At 33.4% G+C, this 19156-nt stretch overlaps 1 protein-coding gene across 3 annotated transcripts; it reads right to left on the minus strand.

The window, feature by feature from the left end:
• Window positions 1-4903: 4903 nt before the first annotated feature.
• On the minus strand, window positions 4904-18987 carry LOC135834254 (uncharacterized). 3 transcript variants are annotated; one of them, XM_065348085.1, is made up of 7 exons: window positions 18427-18987; window positions 17986-18119; window positions 8705-8775; window positions 8480-8598; window positions 8195-8354; window positions 5772-5918; window positions 4904-5551 (listed from the first exon to the last, which is right to left on the minus strand). In XM_065348085.1, the coding sequence occupies exons 2-7, from the start codon at window positions 18093-18095 to the stop codon at window positions 5394-5396; spliced, it is 765 nt and encodes a 254-aa protein (XP_065204157.1). In that variant the 5' UTR covers window positions 18096-18119; window positions 18427-18987; the 3' UTR covers window positions 4904-5393. The 3 variants fall into 3 exon arrangements, with proteins under 3 accessions (XP_065204157.1, XP_065204158.1, XP_065204160.1); XM_065348086.1 differs by having other exon boundaries at window positions 17986-18192; XM_065348088.1 differs by lacking the exons at window positions 17986-18119; window positions 18427-18987 and adding an exon at window positions 12134-12497.
• Between the last annotated feature and the right edge of the window lie 169 nt (window positions 18988-19156).

Below are 19156 nucleotides of genomic sequence, written 5' to 3' on the forward strand. Positions count from 1 at the left end.
TGAAAAAAAAACATAGTTTTTGGGCCTCTCAAAATCAAATTTTAAAAAACCTTCGCCCTTGCTTCTTTTGAGTCAGTTTGTTTCTTGTTTTAAAATCACATTTGGACCCCCCCCCCCAAAAAAAAACGAAAAACGAAAATAAAAACTATACAAATTTTCAAAAATTTCCACCCTCGCTTCGATCGAATCTGCCCAATTTATTTTTTCAAAAACAATTTCCTGAAAAAAAAAACATAATTTTTGGGCCTCTAAAAATCAAATTTTCAAAAACTTTCGCCCTTGCTTCCTTCGGGTCAGTTTGTTTCTTGTTTTAAAATCACATTTGGGCCAAAAAAAAAATAAATAAATAAAAACAAAAAACCGAAAAACGAAAATAAAAACTTTCATCAAGTCATGAAAATCTTTCAAATTCTAAAATCTTATAGAAACCGAAAAATACTCTTGGCATAAAAAAACCTAGTACAATTTTTCAAAAGTTTACATCCTCGCTTCGCTCGAGTCAGTCCGATTTTTTCCAATACCAACTTCCTAAAAAAATATTGTTTTTAGGCCTATCGAAATAAAATTTTTAAAAACTTTCACCTTATTGCTTCGTTCCGGCCAATAATACCTACTGTATCGCAATCCTATACACTTGAAGTATCGTTTTATGGCTCTCAAAATACAAATTTTCAAGAACTTTAGCCCTTAACTTGGGCCTGTTCTCTTTTACTTTTCAAAATTAACATCCTAAAAATAACTTTCAAGCTTTAAAATTTTAAAAGGCGAATTTTCCACCAATGCTTCGCTTGAATTTGTTTGTTTTTTTTTTCAAAACCAACTTCCTCTTAATAAAACGTATTTTTAGGCCTTTCAACATCAAATTTTCAAAAACTTTCGCACTCGCTCTGTTCGGGCCAATTTATTTCTTGTTTCAAATTTTAAAAAAATTCCATTTGGGCCAAAAAAATCCATAATATAAAATGAACTCTTTCAAGAGTCATATATGTACAACATCAATTGGCAAAATTGGTATGTTTTTCCTATATCAGTCGCAAATTTTCAGTCGGACCCCCCCCCCCTTCATAAAAACCCCTATAAAATTTCATTCTTAGAAATGGGGCCAAATTATATTCGCTCCAGGCCTGCATTGACTCCTCCCTTAAATTTTTAGCGTTACAAACCATTTAACATTTCAAGAATTAATTTTCACATAGGTATACTTACTGACAATGAAGAACATAGGCCTAATCGGCTTTTGTTCGTAATGAAAGCTCAAATGCGATCAGAAATTGTCCCAATTTGTATACAAATTTCATTTCAACCATTTTTCAAGTTTGAAGCAACTTGCAACTAAACTAATAACTTCTAATTTGTGATAAGAAGAAGTTGCTTGGTTAATTGGCTGAAATTGTGCAACTGAAGGTTGCGAGTTGCAAGTTGCTGCCTATATATTCTCCTAATGAAATTGGACTTATTTAGCATCAAATATACTCAAAAGTGACTAAAGGGTCATTCCACGTCAATTGAACCAAGAAGCGGTAGGTGGGTTCGGCAATTTTTTTGAAATTTTTCCTGTGGAAAGACCTTTCGAAGGGATGACCAATGGCGCAAATCGCAGCCCTCTAGCTCATTTTTAACGGCAGCCAGGGGGTGTCAAAGTTTTCAGTGAACCTAAAATATCATCCATTTCAGCAGTGGATTGCTCGATAACCGCGATACCTACAAAAATGGAACTTTTTCCCATAGTTAGAGGTTTTGAAAGGCTTTTTGGTGATATCATAAAAATCAGTGTTGCCACTTTTTTTTCGTACAAAAAATTAGCTCAAAAAGTTTCAAAACGTAATTTTCATATCGTTCCGACTCTCACAAATTCTGAAAAAAATATATTATGGACAACTGTTCATGCTGAACAACATATTAAAAAATTGGGATGGTAACTTGTAACAAAGTCGATTTAAAAAAATTTAAACTTTGCGAAAAAATGCGATTTTTTGATTTAAAACATGAAAAAAAGTTTTGATTGGTAAAGTTGATTCATTTGACCCCTATTTTCACATATCTGTTGAAAAAGTTGAAAAAATCCTTTTCACTCAATAAAATAAACTCATCACAAAAAAATCAAAATTTGAAAAAATTCTATTTTCAATTTCAAACATCAAAAAAAATTTAAATTTATTCAGTTGTCTTATTTTGACAACTTTCTGACGTATTTCATGAAAAAGTTAATAAAAATCTCACTCACAGCAAAAAAAATGAAATTTGCTTTTTTTTTGAATTTTGATTTTTTTGTGATGAGTTAATTTCACCGAGTGAAGGGGTTTTTACAACTTTTTCAACAGATACGTAAAAATAGGGATTAAATGGGTCAACTTAACCAATCAAAACTTTTTTTCACGTTTTAAATCAAAAAATCGCATTTTTTCGCAAAGTTTAAATTTTTTTAAATCGACTTTGTTGCAAGTTACCATCCCAATTTTTTAATATATTGTTCAGCATGAACAGTTGTCCATAATATATTTTTTTCAGAATTTTTGAGAGTCGGAACGATATGAAAATTACGTTTTGAAACTTTTTGAGCTAATTTTTTTTACGAAAAAAAGTGGCAACACTGATTTTTATGATATCACCAAAAAGCCTTTCAAAACCTCTAACTATGGGAAAAAGTTCCATTTTTGTAGGTTTCGCGGTTATCGAGCAATCCACTGCTGAAATGGATGATATTTTAGGTTCACTGAAAACTTTGACACCCCCTGGCTGCCGTTAAAAATGAGCTAGAGGGCTGCGATTTGCGCCATTGGTCATCCCTTCGGAAGGTCTTTCCACAGGAAAAATTTCAAAAAAATCGCCGAACCCACCTACCACTTCTTGGTTCAATTGACGTGGAATGACCCTAAAATGAGCGAATTTGAACATTTTCAAAATTGAGCTTTTCGGCTGGATGAAAGCGAAATAGAGTGTACAAATAGTCGATTATCACTAATTCAGCATCGCTGATCACGTCAAGCTCGTTTATTTTACTCGATCGAGCTTTTTTATACCTGAAAGCTCAATTTTTATGAAAAAAAGCTTCATTTTAGAGGAAACTTTGAGCTTTTTGGCAGAACCAACACCAGAAACGAATTTGCTGACCACAAAAACCCCCCTATTCGTACAGTTCGTAGAGTCTAGAAAGCTCTCTAAAGCTTGCAAAATTGATTTAAAAGTTCAAAATTTACGATGCAGCGCTGCAGGCGGCGAAAATGAGAAGTTCTTTTGAAACCACGATTTTGAGGTATAGAAAGGTGTATATACAAGGGTATTTTTGACGAATACAAAAGAAGTTCCATTTTCTGCCGCCTGAAGCGCTGCATTATTTTTTTCAAAATTTGTTGTCTTCAAAATTGAGCTTTTCAGCCGAATTAAAGCCAAATAGCGTGTACGAATAGTCGATTATCGCTAATTCAGCATCGCTGATCACGTCAAGCTCGTTAGTTTCGTTCGATCGAGCTTTTTTCTACCTGAAAGTTCAACTTTTTTGAAAAAAAGGTTCATTTTTCAAGGAACTTTATGCTTTTTGGCAGAACCAATGCCGGAAACAGATTCTCCACCTGCAAAAACCCCCCTGTTCGTACTGTTCGTACAGTCTAAAAAGCTCTCTAAAGCTCGCAAAATTGATTCGAAAGTTCAAAGTATTAGGAGTATCGAACCCTCTAATATCTCCTTTTCTCCTAATGAAATTGGTCTCATTTTGTATCTTTTGTACTCGAAAATGATCAAAATAGGCAAATATGCACTTTTTCAAAATTGAGCTTTGTGGCCGAATAAAAGCCAAATAGGGCGTACGAATAGTCGATTATCACTAATTAATCATCGCTGATTACGTCAAGCTCGTTTATTTTAGTCGATCGAGCTTTTTTCTACCTGAAAGTTCAACTTTTTTGAAAAAAAGCTCCATTTTTCAAGGAACTTTGTTCTTTTTGGCAGAACCAACACCGGAAATGAATTCTCCACCTGCAAAAACCCCCCTATTCGTACTGTTCGTACAGTCTAAAAAGCTCTCGAACGCTTGCAAAATTGATTCAAAAGTTCAAAATTTACGATGCAGCGCTGCAGGCGGTGAAAATGAGAAGTTCTTTTGTAATCCTGATTTTGGGATATAGAAAGGTGTATTTATAACGTATTTTTGACGATTTCAAAAGAAGTTCCATTTTCTGCCGCCTGAAGCGCTGCATTATTTTTTTTCAAAATTTGTTGTCTTCAAAAATGAGCTTTTCAGCTGAATTAAAGCCAAATAGCGTGTACGAATAGCCGATTAACACTAATTCAGCATCGCTGATCACGTCAATCTCATTTAATTCAAGAAATCGAGCTTTATTCTACCTAAAAGTTCAACTTTTTTGAAAAAAAACCTAATTTTCGAGGGAACATTGATCGCTTTGGCAAACGAATTCTCCACCTGCAAAAATCCCCGCATTCGTGCAGTTCGTGCACTCTAAAAAGCTCTCTATATCTCGCAAAATTGATTCGAAAGTTCAAGTATTGGGAGTATCGAACCTCGTAAGTCCTAATACTCTACGTTCTCCTAATGAAATTGGTCTTATTATGCATCAAATACATAATACAAATATTCGAAAATGACTAAAATTAGCAAACAGTTAATTTTTTCAAATTTGAGCTTTTTGCCCGAATGAAAAGCAAATGCGGTGTGCGAATAGTCGATTATCACTAATTAAGCATCGCTGATCACGTCTAGCTTATTAATTTTAATTGATCGAGCTTGTTTGCACTCGAAAGTTCAATTTTTTCAAAAAAAAGTTTGCTTTTTCAGTAAACTTTGAGCATTTTAGGAGAACATCACCGGAAACAGATGAGCCTTCTGAGTGCAAATTTAATATTTATTTCACGCTATTTTTAAATAAGTACCAAATACACGAAAAATATAAAAAAAACAAAATCCCTACTTACAGAATATATTTGTATAAGTAGGTAGTTAATTCTAATCGATCACATAGAAAATTCAATTGGGAACAATTTCAAAGAGTAAAACTCAAAATGTCATGGTAAATAGGTAAGTACATTCATTTATGTAGGTAAACAAATAAAAAGGTTCACCAACAATTCACTCTGAAACTTACATGACAACAGAGAACATTTGAATACCAATAAAAAATCGAATACAAAAAAGTTAATAATAAAAAAGAAATATGTACGAGTACATTTACAAACTATGAACGACATGGTCAAACTCAAAACATCTTATTAATAACAAAAACACGAAATTAAAATCACAATGATAAAAAAATCAATGAGAAAACGTAGGCCCTATATTTAGAAGTTGAGAAAATATATGTAAAAACAAAAACATCTGTTCATCATAACAAAAATACGAAAGTAAAATTTAAAAAATTGATGAAAAAATCAGATACGACAACCTAGAAGTTGAGCAAAGTACTTGCATTAGTACACAAACAGAGAATTGCAGAAAAAGAAACCAGAATAGCATGTAAGCTGAAACTGATCTGGGCTGAAAACCGTGAGCAACCACTGTTCGAAAAAATCTTCACCTTCACCTTCGATTCTTTTTGGTTAGCTGAAACAGAAACGACAATCATTAGAACCGTTTAATAATTTGGAACAGAAAGTCTTAAAAGTGTTGGCAAAACGAAATTATAAAAAAATGTTAAAAAAACACAAAACGAAACGAAATAGCTACGGAACAAGAAAATAACGTTATGAGGAAAACAACGGGGTTTCCTGGATTATTTGCGATCAAAACGCTTTTTTTTTGTTTTTTTTTTCGTTTTACTTACTTTTTTGTTTCTTTTCTTTTTTCTTTTTATTTTTCTTAGTTTTTTTCGTTTTCTTCTTTTTTTTTTGTTCTTTATCTTTCGTTTCCTCCTCTTGTTCTTCTTCTTCATCATCATCGTTGGACTCATTTTCAGGTACAAAGCAGTCATCTAAAAACCAAAAAGCCAACCATCATCAATTCAAATTTATGAACTTGACAATTTCAATAAGAGCCATCAAAACCTTCTTCAGTAATTGAGTTCTTTTTGGTTCCTTGATAAATTTCAAAAAAATTTTACCAAACCAAAATAAGACTTGAGAATTATGTATTTAGGCAGAATGAAGGAAATAAAATGAACATTTTTCGCTCTATTTGAAACCGTTTTTCGATCAGCTGAACCATTAGCAGAACACCAAAAGTGAAATAGAGGGAACAACCACAACCAGAGACTAGAGGGTCATTCCGTGTCAATTCGACCAATGGTTTTGAGTCATGTATTTCGATTTCGCTCAAATGTTTTTTTACAATATCTACCCACCTAGTAAGTAAGAAACCCGCAATCAGTTTGGTCCTAGCCCCCTCAGGGGGTTGGTGGGGGGGGGGGGTCCATTATTAACACATTGTCTGGAGGTACTCAACTTCAGCAGCGTATTTCTCCGAAACTATGATACTTTGATCAAAACTGATTTCACAGTTCAAAAGGGTATTGAATTTTGAACTTTTTAGGCATTTTGAAATTCTCAAAATTTGAAAGTTGAACTTTCAAATTTAGGGTTCAAATTTCAAAATGGCGCTGTAAGTGGAAGCTACTGTTTAAAATTCTGAAAAAATTCCCATAGATGTACCTTTTGATGCTTTTTCGAAATATTCAAATTTCGAGATGGGATCTCTCAATGGAGGGGGAGCACCCCCGCCCCCAATTTGGGGCAAAACTTTCGAAAAAAAATCTGAGGCATGTGATATATCGAATTATATGTTTTTGGTAACGCTGAACACGAATATGACGTTAGATTTTTGATTGGACCCCATCCACGGCCCCCAGCACTTCCCCCAAATGGGGTAAAAGTTCAAAGTAGGGTTTTTTTCGTGTGACACATCAAATAGTATGCTTTTGGTGACGCTGAACACGAATATGACGTCAGATTTTTGGTTGGACCCCATCTGCGGCCTCCAACCAATTTTTTGGACTTTTACCAATTGGGGTAGGTTCTGGGAGCCATGGGTGAGGTCAATTTGAAAAACTATGGCTATATTCGTGTTCAGCGATATCGAAAACATACTATTTCATGTGTCACACGATTGAAACCATTTTTTTTTAGGTTACCCCTCTTGGGGACGTTCTGTGGGCCGTGGTTGGGTCCAACCAAAAATCTGACTTCGTATTCGTTTTCAGCGTCACCAAAAACATACTATTTGATGTGTCGCACGAAAAAACCCCTATTTTGAACTTTTACCCCATTTGGGGGAGGTTCTGGGAGCCGTGGATGGGGTCCAATCAAAAATCTAACGTGATATTCGTGTTCAGCGTTACCAAAAACATACAATTCGATATATCGCATGCCCCAGATTTTTTTTCGAAAGTTTTGCCCCAAATTGGGGGCGGGGGTGCTCCCCCTCCATTGAGAGATCCCATCTCGAAACTTGAATATTTCGAAAAAGAATCAAAAGGTACATCTATGGGAATTTTTTCAGAATTTTAAATGGTAGCTCCCACTTACAACGCCATTTTGAAATTTGAACTTTCAATTTGAAAGTTCAACTTTCAACTTTTGAAAATTTCAAAATGCTTAAAAAGTTCAAAATTCAATACTCTTTCGATCTGTGAAATCAGTTTTGATCAAAATATCATAATTTTGGAGGAACGGGCTGCTAAAGTTGAGTACCTCGAGACAGTGTGAAAATAATGGAAACAACCCCCCCCCCCCAACCCCATGAGGGGGCTGGGACCAAACTGATTGCGGCTTTCTTACTTACTAGGTGGGTAAATATTGTAAACAAAAATTGAGCGAAATCGAAAGACATGACTTTCAAAATCGCACTTTTTTGATCGAATTGACATGCATGGAATGACCATAGACTAAATTAAAATCAAGTCGAACTCGAAAATATAAGTAGGTATTAAATTTAAATCAAAACGTTTAAGTTACCTATATCAAATTGTTAAAAATCTACTTTAAAAAATACTTACATAAAAATCAAAAATTCAAAATCAAGAGACTGAAAGCAGCAAAAAGCGAAAAGCTAAAAGCTGTAAAAAGCCAATATTTTCAATAGAGCCAAAGCCAGCCAAAAGCTTTACAATTTTCATCAGAAAGCTAAAAGCCAAAAGCCAAGCTTTATTTTATCACTTCTCATCTCTAGAAATCTAAAATGTCAGGTGCAAAAGCACAGCTTTAAATTATGCTGTTGATGTAGTTAAGTGAACAATTAGATGGTTATACTTACCCACACTGGCTATATTAAAACTAACACGAATGATCATGAAATGATGGTCCTCCTCCTCCTCCTCTCTGACACAGGCACAGGTGTAATTGCCAATTTCATGCGGGTATCCATTTAAAATAAGAATCGCTTTATGTGGAGAGTAGCCCACCTCAAAGACACCCTGGAAACAAATGGCAAAAAATTAAAATCTAAATCTCAAAGTTAACCCAACAACATACCCAAATTTTAGAAAACATATAGGTAATATAATATATGAATCATCACTAGATTTGGAACATTACTTACTAGGATAGAATTTAGTTTTCTCCATTCCACAGCATGGTTCTGGTCTTCACAGACAATGGTTTTTTCTTGACCACATTCCAATACCACCTGACTTCCATTACTTACACTCATTTCCAATCCTATAATTTGAAGAAAAAAATTTAAAAAAACATCACATTTCATATTGGTACTTGGTAGTGAATAAGTGATACTTTGATCATTAATTTTATAGAAAGTTTTACTCACCAGATGTTTCCCTGATGGCAAACAGGAACAACATCACGATCAACATTGCCAATTGCATTTTGATGGCTGAACTGAAAACAAAAAGTAGAAAACGTCAATAGGTAACAGCTGAGGTGGGCAGGGCAGGACTACCTACAGCTTGATAGTTCAATCTTGGAACTAATGAAAAAAATAAAAATTGAATGATAAGGGGAGGGGAGTCCACCGCGAAATAGGGAGGAATTAAATTTAATCTTCTCCAAACTCATTTCGAAAAATTAACACGTAAAAATACCAATTGCCAATTGATGAAAAAAATTATTTGATAATTGGAAAAAATTCCATAAACGAGAAGAATCATTTTGGAACAGAAAACTCATTAAAATCAATGGCAAAGGGCGGTGGAGACGAGCTTGTAATTCAAATTTAGGAAAAATAGTGATGTATGAAAACCATTTTGAAAATTCGAATACGAAAAAATGTATTGTGCTTCAGAAATTTTAAAAAAATCCTTAATTTCGCGAGAAAAAGATATCAAAACTTGGCAAAAATTGACACGATAAATTTCAAAAAAAAAAAATCAACAAAAATATTTAAATTGAGAGAAAATGGCCAAAATAAAAAGCAGAAGAATGATCAAGATCCGGAGAGAAAAAAAATTATTCGAAGAATAATGTGGAAAAACATCAAAATCTTAAGTCCCTAAGAATAAAACTCGAGAGCGAAATTCAACATAAATTACTAAAATTTGGCGCAAAATTAGAAGAAAATTTCATATGGTTTCGTCGAAATCAAGAACAAAAATCTAGTCAGAAAAACGAGTCGATAAAATTCAAAACAAAATCGTGCAAGGGATGAAAATGGAAACCTCTGGAAAATTTAGTTCAGGAAAAATCACTGAAAATTCACGACAAACAACTCGCGAGAATTAGTACTAATTCGCGAAAAAAAATGGCCAAAATTTTGAAGAAAAATCATCGACGTATTTCAAGCAAAACTCGAGATGATTTGAGAGAAAAACATAATTTCAACTTGAAAAAAAAATTGTTCAGAGAGGAAATCCCGAAGCTCTTTCCCTTTAACTGGAAGGGAAGGGGAAAGGAGAGAGAGGGATCAACGAATGAAAGATATCAAGACTCGGAAAATAAATCCAACTTAAAAAGTGAAAATGAAAAAAAAAACTCATCGAATCATGAAGGAGTCCCCCCCCCCCGCCGTACAAAATGATCAAAATTTAGGTAAAGGAAATCGTAACTTTTGGAAGAAGAAAAATCACAATTCCATAAAAACGTAAGCCAAAAAAAAGCACGAGACTCGAAAACAAAACTGTTGAAATTTTAAAAAAAAATCAGTCAAAATTAAGGCAAAAAAATGAACAGAATTTAGAGCAAAACTAAAATCGTGAAAATTCAAAGTTGAAAAGTATATCAAAACTGGAGAAACTTCGCCAAAATTTGAAAAGAAAAAAAATGGAAATTCCAGAAAAATCATTGAAAAACTAAAGAAAGAATTCTCGAATACAAAATAAATGTACCTTGCTTCAAAAAGAAAAAAAATCCTCCATAAAAACTGTCAAAAATTAACACGATTAAAAAAAAATGGAAAAAAGGCGATAAAATTATTTAAATTGGGAGAAAATGACCATTTAATGAATCAAAATCCAAAGTCCCTAAGAATAAAACTCAAGAAGGAAATTCAAAATGAACCAAAAAACAGAGTGTTGTCGAGGATTCCAAAATTAAAATTCGATTAGAAATGGAAAAACTCCGCCAAAAAATTAAGGTAAAAAGCACTAAAATTTAAGAATAAACATTGCAAAAATTGAAAAAATTGCAAAAACTTCACAAAAATTTAGACACAAAAGGAGACACGAGAATTCGGTGAAAATTGACCAAAAATTTGGAGAATAAAATCTATGAGAATTCAAAAGAATAAAACTTGAAAAAAAATCAAAAAATCCTCAAAAAAATTCTAAATAAAACCATCAAGTTTCAAAGTCCAAAAAAAATTCACAAAAACTCGAAAAAAATCTGTAAACAGGAGAATTCCATAAAAATTCAAGCAGAAAATATTACAAAAATTTGGGGCCAAGTTAGGAGAAAATTTTATAAAAAATCGCGAAAATTCAAGAAAAAAGGTTTCGCCGAAATGAAGCAGAAAAACGAATCAATAAAATTTAAAACAAAAATTATGGAAATAATTTCAGTTCAGCACAAATCATTAAGAATTCAGAACAGAAAACTCACGAGAATCAAAATTAGGTAAAAATTCGGAAATGAATCGAAAAAATGTAGAGAAAAATCATCGAAAAATTTCTAGCAAAACTCAAGAGGATTCAACAGAGAAAAATATCGGACTTGAAAAAAAAAATTGTTCAAAGAGAGAGAAAATTCGGAGGACCTTCCCTCATAACTTCAATTGGAAGGGAGGGGGAAAGAGAGAGAGAGAGAGAGAGATCAACGAATGAAAGACATCAAGATGCAACAAAATCCACTACAAAAGGTGAAAATAAAAAAATAAAAACATACAAAGTCATCAAATCTTGAAGAAGTTTCCCTCCCTTCTCGAAAAAAAGATCAAAATTTAATGGAAATCATGATTTTTGGAAGGAAAAAAAATCACAATTCCACATAAACGCGAGCAAAATAAAGTCACTTGTTTTTTTAAAGCACAAAACTAAAACATAAGGGTTAAAATTTTAAAAATGCAGTCAAAATTTAGGCAAAAAAATGACCACAATTCAGAACAAAACTACAGAATCGTGAAAATTCAAAGTAAAAAAGGCTGTGAGACACTTCGCCAATAAAAATTAAAAAGAGAAAAAAAAATGGAAATTCCGAGAAAATCATCGAAAAACTTGAAAAAAGAGAAATCGCGAAAATTCAGAAAAGTCATACCCGTCAGAATAGGGAAAAATCTACAAAAATTCAAAAGAAAACTCACCAAATCAGCGAAGAAAAAAATTCACAAAATTCAAAAACAGCCATCGAATTGAAATGAGGAGAAATCCCGACTATTTGAGTAACAGAATCACACACGCTGGAGGGAAAATTTTAATGAAAAAATCGCGAGAATTCGAGGTGATAAAATTCGAGCGAAAAACGTCATCAAAGTTCATAGCAAAATCACCATCGAGAAATTTAAAAATAATAATAAGTTACCTGTTGAAATTAGAAAACCTCTAAGTATGTAGATACATTTCAAAAGAAAAATCATCAAAACAGAAAAAATAAAATTCGTAACGCTGAAAAAGCAGCGATGCCATTTAAATAAAGGCAATGTTTTATTCGAAGAATTTTGGATAAAATTTTGAAAAAAAAAAAGGAAGAAACTTTGCAGAACGTTGAAGGGTTATTCAAGCCACATGAACCATAGGCCATATGCCTCTACCTATAAGTATAAACCTCAACTTAAAAAGAAAATACTCGTATATCTGAAACAGCAACTCACCACTTTTCCATCTGATGAAATGCACGAAATATTGAATTATATCACAAAGTCGATGAATCTTGAAGGGTATTCCACAATTTTTAGGCAAAATCCGCGAATCAAGATAAGCAAAATAAGCTTCTAAAACGAGAAAATTTAAATTTAAAACCACGCTATAGACCTCAAGCACAACACCAGAGAACAAGCGAGAACGAAATGACAAATGACAAATGAGTGAGAGTGAAGTAGAAAGAGTGAAAGACTGAAAGAAAAACAAACGAACTCACCAAGAAAGCCGATGACGAAAACTATAGACGCTGGACCTGTCCGGACTTGTCCAGCGTCTATAACGAAAACCTATCATGTAAACCAGACGCAAATTTCCATTCTCCAATAGGAGTTTGCTTTATCAGTAGATAACAACACTGACAAGCTACATTCCTGGAAATCACGGAGCACATGCAATGATGCAATCTAGAAGAAATTTCTTGGATGGATGGTAGAAGGGAAAAGAAGATAAGGACGTGGTTGCTCGTAGGAATACAATGTGAATCTAGAATGAAAGGAAAAGGGCGAGGATTGAGATGTTGAGAACGTGGCAAAATTCGCTCGAATTTACTCAAAAAGACATGAAAGCTGATGAAATTCACGACCAATGCACTGATTTTAAAGCTTGACGATGTTTCTATACTACAGGGTGTCTGGTGAGTGGATGTCAAAACTTCAGATTTGGATATAACCGGGTACGACTTAAAAAAAAACGTTATTAGGACAAGTTGCCTATCTTGAAAATTGAAGGGGCAAAATTACATTTTAATAATAAGCAAATAAAATGAAAATTTTGATGATGGGAACTGGTAGTACTTTGAAAACTGAGCAAATTTTGTCCATACAAATTTTTGCCTAACTTGAAAATTGAAGGGGCTATGACCACATTTAGAATAAAAAAGACTCGGAAGAAAAAATCAATAGCGAAAATGGATTATACATTCAAAATTGATCAGATTTTGTTATTTTCAATTTTTTCCTTAAGTCAAAATTGAAGGATCTACGCAACATTTAAAGTAAAAGAAATTTCAAAAAAATTGAGCAACCCTTGAAATTTCTCATACTTTGAATTTCGCGTAGCTCCTCCAATTTTGATCTGGGCCAAAAATTGAAGAGAACAAAATTTGATCAATTTTGAATTTAGAATCCATTTTCGCTATTGATTTTTTCTTCGAATCTTTTTTTATTCTAAATGTGGTCAATGCTGGTCATAGCCCCTTCAATTTTCAAGTTAGGCAAAAATTTGTATGGACAAAATTTGCTCAGTTTTCAAAGTACTACCAGTTCCCATCATCAAAATTTTCATTTTATTTGCTTATTATTAAAATGTAATTTTGCCCCTTCAATTTTCAAGATAGGCAACCTGTTCATATAACGTTTTTTCTTAGTCGTACCCGGTTATATCCAAATCTGAAGTTTGTACCACCGCTCCCCGGACACCCTGTATAGTCCGGCATATGACATGACGGTAGGAGTAATTGCCCCCCCCCCCACCGATCCTCCGGGACAACTTTTTTCTTAAAGGGGACATCCTAAGGAACATTTTAAAGCAAACTTGCCCAAAAAAAAGTTGGCGTTATTTACAAAATGGCGGCCATTTTGATTGACAGGTCAGCCGAAATCACAGATTTTGCGTTTCAACATAAGACTTGCACGAAATTTTTCAAACCTTACAAACGTAGATCGAAAGATCATGCAAAAATTTATCACCTGTCAAAATTTCAAGTGCTAAAGTTCGTTTTTCGATTTTTGGTGAATTTTTGAAAATCCAATTTAGAACAAAAATGAGGGAAAAAATCAAAATTTTACCAAATTGACTTAGAAAGCTAAAATTTGGGATATACCCTATTTTCGACATGCCAAATCGATTGGAAACGGTTTCAACCCGTTTTGAGCAGTTCTGGAGCCTCCAGCAGATTTTTGAAACTCGAAATTCTCACAAAATTCCATCAAATTGGAGTTGTAAAGCTGAAATTTATTCTAAAAACTGATTTCAAATTCAATACGATACGAAGTACTGAAAGGTGAATTTCAAGTCGTTTTGGATCCTCCAGCGACTTTTTGAAAATTCCTGAAGCCTACAGCAGATTTTTGAAACTTGAAATTCCCGCAACATTAATTTATCAAATGGAGTTGGCAAGCTGAAATTTACTTCGCAGACTACACGGTGGTTTCAAAATGATTTTGAAGCTTCCAGCTACTTTTAGGAAATTTCAATTTTCCAAAAAAACGTCATACAACCTTTCAAAAAGTCGCTGGAGGCTCCAAAACGACTTGAAATCCACCAGCAGTCAACTTCGTAGCGTATTGAAATTAGTTTTCAGAGTGAATTTCGACTCTCCATCTCAGTTTGATGAAATTTTGGAGAAATTTCAAGTTTCAGAAATCTACTGGAGGCTCCAGTAATTTTCAAAAAAGTCGCTGGAGGCTCTAAAATGACTTGAACCCACCTGAAGTCATCTTCAGAGGTTGTTAAAATTGGAATGTAGAGTAAATTTCAGCTTTCCATCTCCATTTGATGAAATTTGGTGAAAATTTAATGTTTCAAAAATCTGTTGGAGGCATCAGGAATTTTCAAAAAGTCGCTGGAGGCTCCAAAACGACTTGAAATTCACCTGCAGTACTTCGTAGCGTATTGAAATTGAGTTTTTAGAATAAATTTCAGCTTTACAACTCCAATTTGATGGAATTTTGTGGGAATTTCGAGTTTCAAAAATCTGCTGGAGGCTCCAGAACTGCTCAAAACGGGTTGAAACCGTTTTCAATCAATTTGGCATGTCGAAAATAGGGCACATCCCATATTTCAGCTTTCTTGGACAATTTGGTAAAATTTTGATTTTTTCCCTCATTTTTGGCCTAAATTGGATTTTCAAAAATTCACCAAAAATCGAAAAACGCGTTTTTGCACTTGAAATTTCGACAGATGATAAATTTTTGTATGATCTTTCGATCTACCTTTGAAAGGTTTGAAAAATTTCGTGCAAGTCCTATGTTGAAACGCAAAATCTGCGATTTTGGCTGACCTGTCAATCAAAATGGCCACAATTTTGTAAGTCAAGCCAACTTTTTTTTGGGCAAGTTTGCTTTAAAATGTACCTTAGGATGTCCCCCTTAAGAAAAAAGTTGCCCCGGTGGATCGGCGGGGGGGGGGTGCAACTACTCCTATTGTCATTTGCCCAACTTTTGAAAATATCAAAGGCAGAAAAATTGACCAATTCTTATTAAAAAAGTTAATAAGTAATTCATCATTTTCTCGATAAATAAAATTTTTGAAAGTTTCAGCCCTCGTTTTACTTGGGTCTTTTTGTTTTTTTCTTCAAAAGTGAACTTTTCAAGTACCTACCTGTTAGGTATCGATTCATAAAAAATATTTAAACCAATAAACTCCTCTTATAAAAAAACATTTTTTCCTCTCTAAACACTTAGAAATAATTTCTGGAAAAAAGTTATTCAAATTCTAAAATTTCAAAGCCCTACAAGAAAAAACTTCTCCACAAAATAGGTACAGTTCTAAAAAAAAGAAACATCAATAAAACTTCCAAAAATTCGAAAAGGAAAAAAATGAGAATTTTTAAAAGTGGAAAAAGTTGGAATTTTTAAACCTAAATTTTTTTTATCGATTACCTATTTCACTTTAAAGATTCGCCATTTTATTCCACAAAATCGGTAATTCCTCCCCTCCCTTACCTCCCCCCAAAATGAACTTCAGAACTTTTTTCAGCCAACTGGGGGCTAGTTGAGAAGTTCGTGAGACTTGGTTGAGAATTTCTAGAATTCTAGAAAGCATTCTCCACAACTCTGACTCTGAGTGATGAGTAAGATCCGAAATCTGTTCCCAGAAGCTACTGAATTTTAAATAAACCAGATTTAATCTGCTTCTGCTCATTATTTTTCTTGTACAAAATTTTTCAAAAATTCAACTTGCGTTAATCATCGTTTTTGAAAAACTCTTTATCAAAAGCACCATTAAATCACGAAGGCCGAGAGGGGTCCTGTACATTGTTATAAATTATAATTCAATGCAAGTACCTACCTATACAAGTGAACAATTTGCATCAACTAAGCATCAACATAAGTAATTATCAGTAGGAAATGAACAAAAACAACTAATTTTAGGATTTCCCAAATAAAGTCTAAAAGGTATTCCAGGGGGTCAGCTTGGTTTTCAAGGGAGGGGACTAAAATCGTCGTGAGAGTTTATTTTACTCAAAAGGGATTTTTTTTTATAGAGATGATAGAACTTGAAATTTTGACAATTTTACAGTGAATTTGTATTTTTGAAAATTGAAGGGCCCACCGCAGCCCGATTTTTTTGAAAATGGAAAAAATAACAAGCAAGGTCACAGGTGACCTGGCAACGGGTTCCCCGCAAAATGATACCATAAAAAATTTAAAAAACTCCTTTAGTTTCTATTTCTAATTGAAGAGCTCTATTCCAAAGTGGGTTAAGTCATTTTTTTCACCAAAAAATGCATTTAAAGTTTTTGTTGCTAAAATTTGTTCTGTTTCGAAAGGTCGGTGCACCTTTCCTTTCTTTGGACATTGAACAATTATTGCTTGTAGAAAAAATCACTTTGAAAAATCGATGACTTTGACTTAACTCACTTTTGAAATAAAAATCTCCGTAAAACGTGTTTTTTTTTTAAAAAAAATGACTTAACCCACTTTGGAATAGAGCTCTTCAATTCTATTATTATTAATTACGAGTACTACTTTTTATAAACACGATGAAATATCATTTCATTCATAACGTTTCATAATGAAAATTGAAAATTGTGGAAAATGGCCTTGCTTTAAATAAAGTGAAACAAAAAACAAAATCAAGCTATAAACAGAATGAGGACTGAGGAGGTTTTGTTTTTTTGTTTGTTATATTTTAGAAATGCATTTCAAAAAAAAATACAAGTTATTACTTATTAGGTACTTCTACTTAATAATAATCATTTTTTCGAATAATTAGATTGGTTGAAAAGAATAATACATGTCTGTTGGTGATGAGTTTAAGTACATTTTTCAAACAGACGTTTTCAATTTTCATCTCATTCATTCCATTCCAGTTCCAGTTTATGAATTATGATGTACTTGGCTACTTCATCATACTTGCTGCTAAAAAAAAAATAAAAAAATCTTATGTTGTTTGTATATTTAAGTGACGCCAGACAGCGCTAGTAGGTAAAACAAAACAAAACATACATGGCTGCTCGACCATCGTCTAGAGTATGAGTAGCTCCCAGTCCCAGACATGTTTGTTTTAGTTTGTTTTGAAAAAAAAAACTTAACGACGTCTTCGACCAATAGAAACAATGAATGAAATACTTCCACCAATAGAAAAAAAATGCAATAAATGATGATAGAGAGCGTTGTTGTTTAAAGTTCTGAAAATCACACCGGATGTAGAAAGGTGTCTTATGTGCTGTAGGCATATAAGACACCTTTCTACATCTGGTGTGAAGGCTGAATTTCTCTTGGCGATTTTAATAGGGTTTCCCGAGGCGGGGCTCGGGGAACCCTAAAAATTAGGAAATTCAGTGACCACATTGGGAGTTGGGAGGGGGAGGGAAATCCCAACTTTGAAAATAAGGGCCATCCCAAGGCTCACATTATGTAAGTAGGTACCTAATCGAAATCAACTTTACAGTTTTTGATATGAGAATTGAGAATCAGCCGCATACAAGAAAAATGCAGTTGACCGCTGAATTCTTCAAAATCAAAATATCATGAAACGTGGTCTGCAGCAGTGCAGTCTAGGCTGTATTCCTCTACCTATACCTATAGGTATGTACCTCAACTTAAAAATAAAATATATCTGAAACAGCAACACTTACCACTTTTCCATCTGATAAAATGCACGAAATATTGAATCAAATCTTGAAAGGTATTCCATAATTTTTAGGCACAATCCGCGAATAATCCCTGCCGGTCTTGTAGAAGTCATAAATTCCGTCCTCCTCTGCAATTCCTGTAGATTTAGTCAGTAGTTCGCACTTCTAGCGTGAAGAATATGAACCAAATCCAGTCTGTAGTTAGCGCTCCTAGCGTGAAAAATATGAACCAAATTTGTTAATAATTTTGTTCGTCAACGAGCTGGGAGTTCGAAACAAAATGAGCTCGGCTTAAATTTTTGGCCTTATTTTGGCCCTTCCAGTTCCAGAGCGATTGGAAAATAAATTTCATTTCTGGAGAAAATAATTTCAAAAAAATCGATGCACACTCCAAATCCAAAATGGCCCAAAACTAGTAGTTGAATTATTTAAAAATTGACTTACTTTGCTCAGAAAAATTGTATTCGTGAAAATGTTTGAAAATCATCCATGGCAGTTCCATTTTCTTCAAATTTACCGAAGATGCAAAAATGAATTTCAGCACCTGAAATATCGGCTGTGGAGGTTTCAAAACTTGCTCTTTCAATTAACCTAGTTTTTCGTTCAAATCGGAGAATCAAGTTTAAAACATTCTCTAGTCGTGAACAACCATCCGATGAAAATGAAGCAATTAGATTTCATCTATCAACCCATACTGAGATAAAATGACGAATAATTCAAAAAATTCAAGAATAATTTCAACTCTCAAAATGCATTGCACATTGAAAATGTTACAAATAAACTTTATTTTTGAAATTCCCAGCAGAAAATTTTAGGCATTAATAAATGCTTCCCAAAACCAACTGAGCCCCAAGTAATCAAAAATCAAATGCATAATTCATTATTGTCATTCATCTAAACAGAAAATCAATTTTGAAAAAAAAAAAAAACAAGATTCAAAGCAAAAAACTAGGTATTAACAAATTCTTCCCAAAACCAACTGAACCCCAAGAAATCAAAATGTATAATTCATTATTGTAATTCATCTACCTAAATGAAGAATCAATTTTGAAAAAAAAAAAACAAGATTCAAAGCAAAGAACTACGACCATTGCTCATCGTAAAAATATTTTCAAAAAAAAAAAAAAAAACCAAAAACGATCGACTGGAAAGTTTTTTAAAACAAAAAACATTA

The sequence above is a fragment of the Planococcus citri genome, chromosome 2 (assembly GCF_950023065.1).
Source record: "Planococcus citri chromosome 2, ihPlaCitr1.1, whole genome shotgun sequence".
Classification (NCBI taxonomy): Eukaryota; Metazoa; Arthropoda; class Insecta; order Hemiptera; family Pseudococcidae; genus Planococcus; species Planococcus citri.